Consider the following 12,861-nt stretch of genomic DNA (forward strand, 5'->3'; position numbering starts at 1 on the left):
AACGAATGGAGCTAGCATAGGTCACCAAGCAAGAGAGCTCCTTTTTGTTCCCTGGACTTATTATGATCAGGAGCTTTTTCAAAATAACCAATCAACTTACCAAGCTTTCTGGGCTTCTGATGGGTCCACCCCTGACCAGTGATCCCTCTCACAGGTCCAGCCGTGGGCAAACTACGGCCCGCGGGCCGGATCCAGCCTGTTTGAAATGAATAAAACTAAAAAAAAAAAAAAGACCGTACCCTTTTATGTAATGATGTTTACTTTGAATTTATATTAGTTCACACAAACACTCCATCCATGCTTTTGTTCCGGCCCTCCGGTCCAGTTTAAGAACTCATTGTGGCCCTCGAGTCAAAAAGTTTGCCCACCCCTGGGTTAGACTGACAGGCCTCTATGGTCAAGCATATACCCCTGCACCATTTTGTCTTCTTTTGCTCATGTGCTTACTGCCCCTGCCTCCCCCACAACCCCCCATCTTGTACCAGAGGGGAAAGGGAGGGATGTTAATCCTTGGCAGGGCAATGCTGAGATCCCCTGGGGTGGGGGGGTGATGCTGTACCTTCCTGGTGAAGCAAATAGGCTCATGCCCCATTCCCTTTGCTTCCTTCCTTAATATCTAGTTGCCTATGGTAACAAGGTTTTTAAAAAATTCATCTTGCCCAGCCAGTGTTGCTCAGTGATTGAGTGTTAACCCATGAATCCAGGTCACGGTTCAATTCCCGGTTAGGGCGCATGCCTGAGTTGTGGGCTCGATCCCCAGTGTGGGCTGGTGCAGGAGGCAGCCGATCAATGATTCTCTCTCATCATTGATGTTTCCATCTCTCTCTCTCTCCCTCTCCCTCTCCCTTCCTCTCTGAAATCAATAAAAATATATTTTACAAATTTTATCTTTATTGTTGAGAACAGTGCAGATGTCCCCCCGATCTTTCCCCATTGCCCTCCTCCACCCGGTTCCCAGCCCACCCTGGTAACAAGATTTTGATAAGAGTGAACACATTCTTTCTGCCTAGCATTTACTCTTTTTCATCTTCTATGTTAAAGGAAGGCTACAAGCTCTGAGATATAGGGCAGTGAGGGTGGGGGTAAAAAAAAGTCCACCTGACACAGCTAAGTGTTAATTCTTTATTTTTTTGGTTTTAAATCATGCACTTAGTTTGCATGACAGCATTTCAGGTGCTGACAGTACCAAAAGCCAGGGTTTCTAGTCTCTTAACATTCTGTAGAACTTACTTTTTTTTTTATCAAAAGGATACCGTATGTGACTCCTCCATATTCCTTTTGCTCCTTTTCTCCCAAAGACTCCCCCCCGCCCCCTGGTACTGCAACACACAGGGTGTCTCTCTCTTTTTCCCCTTTCTCCCTCCGTGTGACTCTCCTGAGGAGGTAAAGTTCCCTCTATAACATACCACTCTTCACATTCAAATGAAGGACATGGCAGATTGCATGCCTATCTTGTTGTTAGGGTGAAGTGGAATTTTTAAATCGCGTGTTATTTATAACACCGAGTGAGATGTTTATAAATGGAGAAAAGTCTAAATGTTCATCTGTCGCCTCCTAAGACAGGGTAGGTCTTAAGACTTGGGTATTTCTAGGCAGGCTCAGAAGAAGATGGCCAATGTTAGACAGGAAACCCGTTTTCAATACCTTGGCAATCCCCATATTCCTACTCTCCAAGTAGAGAAATTACAATCCAGAAGAGAAGGGTTATTAGCACATTACAATCAAAGATCCACAGAAGTGCCGAAACCGGTTTAGCTCAGTGGATAGAGCGTCGGCCTGCGGACTGAAAGGTCCCAGGTTCGATTCCGGTCAAGGGCATGTACCTGGGTTGCAGGCACATCCCCAGTGGGGGATGTGCAGGAGGCAGCTGGTCGATGTTTCTCTCTCATCGATGTTTCTATCTCTCTCCCTTTCTCTCTGTAAAAAATCAATAAAATATATTAAAAAAAAAAAAAAAAGATCCACAGAAGTAACGATGGATGGCTTATTTATAGTTATTTCCTCAACTTTAAAACTGCTGTATGATACTATAGTAGTGATACCATTGCCGTTAATTAGTTATTAATAATAGGACAGGAGCAAAGGGAAGGCCAGATATTAGAGGCATGTCATTTGGGCAACTTCACCAGGAAGCAAACGCTTTACACACACCCCAGGGAGGAGACTAGATGCACGTCCAGTAACGTTGGGGTGACGTCTGTAAGGTACTGGTCTGTCAGTCACACTTGGGAACAGGTCATTGACTAGAAGGGGCATGGCCACTGCAAGGATGAGAAACGTGGGATATTTTTTTTTAAATATATTTTTATTGAGTTTTTACAGAGAGGAAAGGAGAGAGATAGAGAGTTAGAAACATCGATGAGAGAGAAACATCGACCAGTTGCCTCCTGCACACTCCCCACTGGGGATGTGCCTGCAACCCAGGTACATGCCCCTGGCCGGAATCGAACCTGGGACCCTTCAGTCCGCAGGCCGACGCTCTATCCACTGAGCCAAACCGGTTTCGGCGAAACATGGGATATTTAATCCCTAAACAAAGAAATTCCCTCTCTTGGCTCCTCTTGGCACCCCTGGCTCCTGGCTCAGGCGTGGCTCTCCTGTGTTCACCCACATGGCCCACAGCCATGCGGACTCCAGCCCCGTGGGCTAATGGACTGCTGCTCGCCTGATGCTGAACTGGAGCTGCTTCCAACATGGAAAAAACACACACAAAACTGGACACTGGCTTTGCTCCCAGCTTTCCTGAAACCCCAGCTGCTACTTCCATGACCAGAACGGGACTTTGGAGAACCAGGGATTATAACTCCACACAAATAAAAATCACATCCTCCCGTGTGAGTCTCCGAAAATTCTTTTTCTGGAGATAGTGTAAGGACCCCACTCCCACCACCCAGTGGGCAAGAGGAGACCCTAGTTTCCCCGATAACTGTAGAAGGTGAAATATAGAACTCTCTCTCTCTCTCTCTCTCTCACACACACACACCACAGGCCTTGCTCCTCGTGCGGACCCCATGCCAAGATTCTCCGAGGAAATAGAGTCTTGACGCTTCTTCATTAATTCAAGAATGTGGTGTAAAGGTTACAAATGGAACACTGGTGAGCAGCTGCTTTGATTCTGGACTGCCGGTCCCTGGAGAGGCCGCGTTGCTCCCTCTCAGCCCAGCAGCCCTAATGACTTCAAATACCTTGGTATTCATTTCCATCCTCATTTAAATACTTGGTGGAAAAATAATTACACTGAGGTGTTTGATGAGATGAAATTTGATCTCAGCAGATGGAGTAAGGCTTCCCCTTTCATCAGCAGGGAAGCCAAGTGTCATTTAAATGAAAATCTTCCTGAAATCTCTTTATTCCTAAGTTTGTTGCCAATATCCCTGAGGAGATGCAGCCATCAAAAAGGCTTGCTGATACAGGGGGAGGACGGCCAGGTTCAGAAGGAATTGTCATCGGGTACAGCAAGAATTTCCTCCCCCCCACCCTTTTTTTTTTTGCTAATCCTCACCTGAGGATATTTTTCCATTGATTTTTACAGAGAGAAATATCGATGTAAGAGACACACATCGATTGGTTGCCTCCTGCACCCACAACCTGACCAGGGCCAGGGATGGAGCCTGCTACTCAGGTGCGTGCCCTTGACCTTGACCAGAATCGAACCTGAGACCCTTCGGTCTGCAGGCCAATGCGGTACCCACCAAGCCAAACCGGCTAGGGTCCCCACCCCCATTTTTGTTACCACTTCACGGTGGCTTTCACGTTTTGACTTGAAATAACACACAAATGTGAGTTTGAAAATAGAAGTTTTCCAGCCAGTGTTTTAGATCCAGTTCTGTGTGCTGGTAACAATACAGGAGGACGCCAGCCACCCCGACTTCGTTGGCCTTGCAGTACTCTCAAGCGTTAGCGGCGGGTGTAAAAGACAAGTAGCATGTTCACCACGCTGCCTCCCGGGCTGGCGTCTCAGGCGATGAGGCACTTGAGTTCCCCGTGGCTGCGGAAGCCGGTGTGGGTGGAGAGAATGGAAGCAGCTCCATCCACTGTTTCCATGGAAGCAACAGCCGAGCCTTCGCACTTAGCGAGGAACTGAATTTCAAGGGAGATGATTCTTTACAGGTACTGGCTGCTGAAAAATAATTTCCCGGCCAGAATACACTGTGGGTGCGTTGGCCTGCCCTCACGCCTTGATGTTGATTTTTACGTTCAGCTTGCCAGGCAGGGTCCTGAACACAGGGATCTGGATTTCCTGTGGAATTTTCCCGAGACTGTAGGTACCGTGTGTCCCGGCTGTGGGAAGACCCGTGACCCTGACAGGCGAGAGCTGTGGCTCCCAGGGAGCGATTCAGGCTGTGGCTTCCATTGTGACCGAAAGAGCCATTTGTGTCTGGCCATCTCAGTGGCCGCAGCAGGCTCAGCGGCAAGTCCAGAGGCGATGCGGGGGTGGGGGCTGGGGGGTGGGCAGCGTATTTCAGTGAGATGCTCTGTGGGGCAATCTGGCAGCTCCATCATTTATCTTACAGTGTGGGCCGGAGGGCCAGCTGTATCCTCGGCGGTGGGCGGGAGGGAAGGCGAGCCAGCTGCGCTCCTGAGGCGAGCGGCCAATGGAAGGCATCCAGCCTCCTGTGCCTCTCGCCGGGCAGGCCTGCCTCAGCTGGAGCGCGCGTTCCCCCAGGCCAGCGATGACTGGGCTTCCTGACGCTCTGTTAGCCCTTTGTTTGGGAAAACCAGCCCAGCCCAGGGGGATGGAGAGAAGACAAGAAAGAACAAAGCAAAAGCTAAAGCAAAATAATGTCTTTACAATATCTTCTTTTAAAAAATCGTATCAAAGGAAATAGCCCTTATGCATGAGCTCCTAGAGGAATGATGCCCAGTAGGACCACACGGGTTCTTGTCCAGAAAAATCCCACGTCCTTCCTGTCATACTCTCAGCAGGGGGTTCACAAGGCGATTTGGGGTGGACACTTTCCTTTGTCTCGTTTCTGGGGACTGTTCTCAGCAGGCGCCCTGGACTCTACTCTTCAAATTGCTATTTTCTCCCAAGTTTTGCTTTGGTGATTTGCTGAGACCGAGATGAGAACATAAGCACGTTGAGGCTGATTTCAGTATGTTTCAGCAGTTCAACAGTCGTTTCTCAGGCGTGTGTGTGTGTGTGTGTGTGTGTTTAATATGCTTCTCTTATGTGGTATGGATGACACCAATCTGTCTCCCCCAGGCCTTTTGGGCTCCATTTTTAAAAGAATATTATGCTCTCAGATACTTTTTCTGAATAGAAGTATTTCCATTTCAAGATCTCACAGTGGTCCAATGGGCAGCTGCTCTTCTTTAGCCTAAATGACGCCATTGTTCCTCCCATCCAACACAGACTTACTCCTTGCGATCGCAGGTGTTATTGCATTCCGACCTTCTCTGGGGACATGATTCTTCATGATCTCTTTTGGACAGGGTAGATCAAGGTGACTCACACCGCCCCATCGTCGGTTTCAGTGATTCATTTCATATTGGCGTATTGAAGGCTCAGAAGGAGCTCAGACATAAGAAATATCCAAACCGGTAGAGAATTCTTATGGGTTTATTTGAGCCAAACTCACAACAATTGTCAGGAAGCAAAATCTCGATGGATGGAGAAAATGCTCCAGAGAATGGCAAAGGAGGAGACGCAAGGAGGGTTATAGGAAATCCACTGGTGGTCAATGAAGGGGGCGGGAGAAAGCAACTCGAAATACCTGGAATCAGATCAAAAGTAAAATGAACAGTCACATACTTCTTTTACGTGGGTGGGTGCAGGGGAGTTAACTAACATGTACATAGAGGCCAAAACCGGTTTGGCTCAGTGGATAGAGCGTCGGCCTGCGGACTGAAAGGTCCCTGGTTCGATTCCGGTCAAGGGCATGTACCTGGGTTGCGGGCGCATCCCCAGTAGGAGGTGTGCAGGAGGCAGCTGATCGATGTTTCTCTCTCATCGATGTTTCTAACTCTCTATCCCTCTCCCTTCCTCTCTGTAAAAAATCAATAAAATATATTTAAAAACAAAACAAAACAAAAAAAAAACATAGAGGTGGCATGTGGAGAAGTAACTGCCTGGTGCGGTAGGTGTGCCCTAAGAGGTCTGGACGAGATTACGCTGACATTTCAAAGGTCTGTTATCTTAGATGCAGAAGACAATGGACAGGCTCACTTCAGGGAAAGACTGACCTTTGTCCAGGGAGCTACAGGCCTGGGACTGGACTACCCGCCGTGACTCGCTTTTACTTAGGAAGTTTTATGGTCAGACCATCCTCTGTGGTTACTTTCAGTCTCTGAGTTTGTAGGGTCCACCAGGCTGGCCTCCCCTGAGCTTGTCAGGTTTAGGATGGGCCCCTTTTTTTGGTCCACGGTTCATGGTGTTTGAAGAGGCAGTTGGATAGTTGACCACGCACCAAATAGGTTGGTGTAAGAAATGACATGCCCGTTTCTTTTCTAGATATTTAACGCTGTCAGCGAGCTGGCCAACACCACGGCCTACACGTCTGTCCGCATCTTCTCCGTGTCCCTCAATCAGGCAGAGCAGGAGCTCGAGGATCTCGCTGAGGTTGACCTGGAGTGGTCTAAGCCCACCGCGGGTGAGTGATTGCCGGAGCAGGTGCCATCTCTGCACGGAGTGTCAGCGCCCCGGGTGGGCTCTGAGACCCTGAATTTGGTTCTTAATCTATTTATTAGGTTGCAACCATCCTTTTTTCATTTTTTTAAAAAAAATATGTTTTTATTGATTTCGGAGAGGAAGGGAGAGGGAGAGGTAGAGAGAGAAACATCAGTGATGAGAAAGAATCATTGATTGGTCGCCTCTTGCATGGCCCCCTACTGGGGATGGAGCCCACAACCCAGGCATGTGCTCTGACCAGGAATTGAACCGCGACCTCCTGGTTCATGGGTCGACACTCAACCACTGAGCCACTCCAGCCAGGCCTTTTTTCATTCCTTATCGACTCTTCACCCTCTTCCTGATGGTAGCCATTCCATACGTTTATTCCCAAGACGCCACTGCCGAGTCATCTTCCTTGCTGTGAGCAGTGCCTCCACCTTCAGCCTCACTGAGCACCCCGAGGCCGCTCAGCGTGACCCCTCGAGCACCCCTCCTCCGTGCCTCAATGCTCCGTCCTCCTCTTTCTTCCTGTGTTTCTGTGTCAGAACACAGCTGGCTGGGGTCCGCTCACGGCTGCCCCTGAAGCGGGCTCTCACTTCCTCTGGGGCCTTCTCCCGCCCATCCGGCTCTGGTCTGTGCGTCCAGCAGGAAATCTTCATTCCCCGCCCACTCCCAGTGGCTCTCTGTGCGGCCTCAAGGGAAGAGCAGTGAGCAAGGCAGACGCAGTCCCTACTCTCAGAGGTTAGCTTTCCTTTATAACGAAACAGCCAAACGGAACATAGCAGACACCCTTCACACTGCCTCCGCTCTCCCCTCTGCATTGTAAAAACTTTCTAGGACATCTTTTTCTCATTCTTCTCACTGCCTTTCCTTTAGCCCTTTATTGTCTGTCTTCTGCCTCCATCTCAGCAACTTACTCACCTCACAGTGACTCCTGTCCTTCTCATGATACCTTCTGGAAACCTCTAAGCCTTCGACCCTGCCCACCGCCCCCTTTGGGAGGCGCACATTCCTGTTAGCTGGCGTGGTACGTACTTTCCCTCGTCTTCCCGCCCGAGGTCTCTGCTTTCTCCAGTTCCTTCCTCCAGTGTGGCCCCTGGTGATCCCTCTAGTCCCTCTTCTGTTTTGTCTGTCCATGCTTTACCTCGGTAACCTCGATGACTCCTACATCTTCAAGTATTAATTAACTCACCAACTATTTGAGTGCCCACTATGTGCTAGGCGCTGGCCTCGGTGCTGGGGGTATAGCAGGGAATAAAACAGGCAAAAACAGCTGGTCTCAAGGAGCTTGTATTCTAGGGCAGGGGGATGTAGGAAATGAATAATAAAATCAGTGAACTTTCTAGGAAGTACCTGATGTTATTTCGTATCACACTATCTGAGCTCTCCCTATAAGAACTTAGGACCTAAATTGATTTTGGTCAATTTGGGAGGAATGTTTTGGTCTGTGAACTCTCACCACATGTTATCCAAAACTCAGGAATCACTTAGATTTGGATAAGGGGTGCATACCTTGCTATCACCTCCCTTTCACTCTCTGAACTCGGACACCAGATAAATTTGGGATATCGAGGGATAGGTTAGACCAGTGGTCGGCACACTCATTAGTCAACAGAGCCAAATATCAACAGTACTTCTTCAAAATAGACTTGCCCAGGCCGAAAACCGACTTCTGCGCATGGGCCACGAAGTTTCAATCGCACTGTACGTGTGCCCGCACGTGGTATTTTGTGGAAGAGCCACACTCAAGGGGCCAAAGAGCCGCATGTGGCCCGTGAGCCGCAGTTTGCTGACCACGGGGTTAGACTCTACCGTTAGAGGGTGATGCGTGCTAATGACACTAAATAAATACATCAGGGAAGGCAGTCAGTACAGACTCTTGGGGTCTGTGATAGGTAGTGGTTTCCAGTTTAGAGCGGCCATGGAATTCCTAGTGAGAAAGGCAGCATTTCAGTGATACCCTGAAAGAGGTGAGGCAGTGAGATATCTGGGGAGGAGCACATAGGCCAAGTCCTCCTCACACTTCGTGTCTCTCCTGCCCCTGCTGTGGTCACGTCTCTCTGCTTGCCGCTGGGAGGGCTTCCTGACGCTGAGGACCACGTAATTAGCTTGGACCCACCTGGATAATCCAGGACCCTCTTCCATCTCCAGGCCCTTAACCCCAATCACATTCACAAAAGCCCTTTAGCCACACAAGGTATAGCCACAGGCTATAACCATTCGGGGGTGGACATTTTGGGGGGCTGCTCTGCCTACACACAATCTCATTCTCAAGGGGCTTTCCATCTTTACTCCTCTCCCCCCGTCTTAGCTTCCTTTTGTAACCTGTGCTCCAGTCCAACACTTTCAACATTTTCCTGTGCCTTTTAATATATTGTCTTTTCTGCCTGGAATGCCAGCTCTGCTCATTCAACTTCTGCCTATCCTTCAAGACTTCCCACCTCTCTCCCTCTTTTTTTTAAAAAAATATGTTTTTATTGATTTTAGAGAGAGGGGAAGGGAAAGGGAGAGAGAGAATAATCTGTGAGATAGAAATATCGATTGATCGCCTCCATACACACCCTAATCAGAGGTGGAACCTGCAATCCGGGCATGTGCCCTGACCGGGAATCAAACCAGTGACCTTTTGGTACATGGGATACCACTCAACCAACTGAACCACCCTGGCCAGGGCTCTCCCTGCTCCTCTTCATTACCTTTTCTCTCTACCTGCTCATCAATGAAACCAGCTTCATACCAGCCACCCACAACCACCCAACACCAGCCCACAAACATCTACTGACTCTCTGGTAGGTCCAGTCACTGAATAGGGTGAATGAAGCGAATAGTTCAGTAGGGTCAGGGAAACACTATGCGTGCAGCGGTTCTCAACCTGTGGGTCGCGAACAATGAAAATACATCCTGCATATCAGATATTTACATGACGATCCATAACAGTAGCAAAATTACAGTTATGAAGTAGCAACGAAAATAATTTTATGGTTGGGGGTCACCACAACATGAGGAGCTGTATGAAAGGGTCGCGGCGTCAGGAAGGTTGAGAACCACTGGTAGAGTATTGTGGAAGCGCCGGAGGAGGCCAGTCTTTATTAAGATTTTTATGATCTGCCTTTCATTTTATATTCATTCTTTTTAAAACCCCTTACTACACGTTAGTACCTCTGGAGGCACTTAACCATATTTTGCCCTATATTTTACTCAGCTGAATAGATATCTTATTTTGTAGCATATAAGACCTATGAGGAGAGATCCCATGGTTCTCCTTTTCTTGTGACGTACTGTACTCCCGCCATCTAGATGTGCCTGGCACCTAGTAGGTGCTCCATCAATTTTAATTGACTTGAATCCCCACTATGACACTCTCAGCTGTTTGAGTGCCAGAACTGGATTGAATTGGGATCTTGAGTGGTGCCAAGCCAGTGCCTTAGACATAGCAGTTCCTTAGGAAATACTGGGTTGAATGATCCTGTCAGGTGAGTGTGTGTGTGTGTGCCCGTTCCCCTCTTCATCAACTTTCTTCCCACATGGAATTGCCCGCTCCCGTGTGTGTTAGAGGCTGGGCTGTATGGACATGTGAGCTTTCTCTGCTGAACATTTAAGCACCAGTTTGGGTTTTTGTTGCTTTCTCTTTTGGCCAGACGTTGCATCCCTTACCTGCTGCCCATGTCTTCATGACCGTTAGCTATAAAATGGGGTAGAAAAACGACACATTTCTTCCCAACATGCTCCCTGCTTGCTCATTTCTTTCCACGGAGCTAAGTGGGGACGAATGGCGAGGGAAAGGTAGGGGTGAGGAGAAGGTGGTAGAGGGGCCCGATGGCCTTTCTGCCTTCACCTGTTGAGGAGGACTAATTGTATTCCAAGGTTCTCAGGAACCTGTAGGTAATAGGGGAGCATGGATTGGGGGTAGGGGGGTCTACTCGCCTGGCCAGGGAGCTTTGGTTCTCTGCAGATGAGATACGGCCTCTCAATCTTATCCTCCTTTTGGAAATTCTTGTGTGTTAGAGGCTGGGCTGTATGGACATGTGAGCTTTCTCTGCTGAACATTTAAGCACCAGTTTGGGTTTTTGTTGCTTTCTCTTTTGGCCAGACGTTGCATCCCTTACCTGCTGCCCATGTCTTCATGACCGTTAGCTATAAAATGGGGTAGAAAAACGACACATTTCTTCCCAACATGCTCCCTGCTTGCTCATTTCTTTCCACGGAGCTAAGTGGGGACGAATGGCGAGGGAAAGGTAGGGGTGAGGAGAAGGTGGTAGAGGGGCCCGATGGCCTTTCTGCCTTCACCTGTTGAGGAGGACTAATTGTATTCCAAGGTTCTCAGGAACCTGTAGGTAATAGGGGAGCATGGATTGGGGGTAGGGGGGTCTACTCGCCTGGCCAGGGAGCTTTGGTTCTCTGCAGATGAGATACGGCCTCTCAATCTTATCCTCCTTTTGGAAATTCTTAGCAAGGAACACAAGGGATGGCCCACACCCCTTCTTCTCACCTAGACCCATCGGTATCCCTCTACTCTTTACCTGACCCTCTTCTTCTGAACAGAAAACTTAGGCCATGGGAGTTTCGAGTACATGTCGGCCGTGTGCTGGCTCTTCGGGCGCTACCTGTACGACACGCTGCGGTATCCCGTTGGGCTGGTCTCCTCTTCGTGGGGCGGCACCCCCATTGAAGCCTGGTCATCTGGAAGGTCGCTGAAAGCCTGCGGGGTCTCTAAGGAAGGGTAAGAAAGCACCCCGCAGTCCGGGAGAAAGCCTGCCAGGAAATTAGATAAAAGAGGAGAATCGTGCTCTCCTTTGGGGAGTGAAGTACGTGCTGAATGTCCAAATATGTATTAACTTGTTCCGTGCACAGGCGAGGTATTATTTTCACTGTCACCACCACCACAGCCATCTGAGAACAGCACAAGCAATTATGAGTCTTTTTCTTAATAATAATTATAGCTAATACTGAAAGCTTTATGCTGAAAAATGTTGTAAGTAGTTTATATATAGTAACTCATTTAATACAACAATCTCTTGAAATGTAGATACTGTTAACATAGCGTGGAAAAAGATACCAAGTCTGAGCCCAGCTGACATGGCTCAGTGGTTGGGTGTCGAGCTATGAACCAGGAGGTCACCATTTGATTCCCGGTCAGGGCATATGCCTGGCTTGCGGGCTCCGTCCCCAGTGTGGGGCGTGCAGGAGGCAGCCGACCAATGATTCTCATCATTGATGTTTCTATCTCTCTCTCCCTCTCCCTTCCTGAAAAGATACCAAGTCTGAGCCCAGCTGGCATTGCTCAGTGGTTGAGCGTCGAACTATGAACCAGGAGGTCACCATTTGATTCCCGGTCAGGGCATATGCCTGGCTTGCGGGCTCCGTCCCCAGTGTGGGGCGTGCAGGAGGCAGCCGACCAATGATTCTCATCATTGATGTTTCTATCTCTCTCTCCCTCTCCCTTCCTCTCTGAAATCAATAAAAAAAAATATTTTTAAAAAAAGATAGTAAGTCGGAGAGAGCTTTAGTAACTTGCTCATGGACACACGAGTAAGTGGCAAAGGCTGGCCTCAGTGTCTGTCTTAACCACTGTGTTGTACTGCTTAGCAGAATAAACACTGTAACAGGGAGAACGTAGACATGTAATCAAAGAAATATGTAGTGTCGTGATTATGAAAGCACGCTGAGGGAAAGCTAGATGAGGAAGGACATGTGGTGCGGGGTTTGGGTCGGAGGACGGGCTCCTTAAATAAAATCTCCATCGTCCTGCTAACGTAGAGATGAATGATATGTGGACGGCCTTCACAGACATCGTCTCGTCAGTCCTGGGAAGGCCTCTGGGAAGAGGATGGAATTGAGCTTCTGGTTTCGCTTGGGTAAAGGTGTGCCTGTGTGAAGACATTCCATTTTGGAGCAGAAGGAATTGCCTGCGGTAAAGCAGGAGGCATCTGAAGCCAGGCCTCCCAGATCTCTGAGGACATGGAAGGGACAATTCCAAGGGCGTGGGGAAGGGGTGTACATTCCTACAGGCATTCTACAGAGAAACTTAGGAACACGTTGAAAACCTTTAAAAAAAATGTGTCCGTTCACCCAGCCATTTCCGATCTGGGAGTTGATCCTAAGGAAATACTTAAGTCTGCACGCAAAGAGGAAGCTATAGGAAAGAGAATCATGGTGTTGCTTACAAAAGCAAAAAGCTTGAAACGATCTAAGTGTCTATTCATGGAGGACTAGTCAAACAAAGCTATTGCCTTGTGTGTGAGACTCGT

General features: G+C 48.6%; 1 protein-coding gene across 1 annotated transcript in view; it reads left to right on the top strand.

Annotated features, from left to right (window-relative positions):
- SIAE (sialic acid acetylesterase) overlaps window positions 1-12,861 on the top strand; it is a 41,272-nt gene that overhangs the window by 16,294 nt on the left and 12,117 nt on the right. The window contains 2 exon segments of the mRNA XM_006775085.2: window positions 6,455-6,593; window positions 11,156-11,333. Coding sequence (XP_006775148.1) covers window positions 6,455-6,593; window positions 11,156-11,333 — 317 coding nt within the window.

The sequence above is a fragment of the Myotis davidii genome, unplaced genomic scaffold, assembly GCF_000327345.1.
Source record: "Myotis davidii unplaced genomic scaffold, ASM32734v1 scaffold148, whole genome shotgun sequence".
Taxonomy (NCBI): domain Eukaryota; kingdom Metazoa; phylum Chordata; class Mammalia; order Chiroptera; family Vespertilionidae; genus Myotis; species Myotis davidii.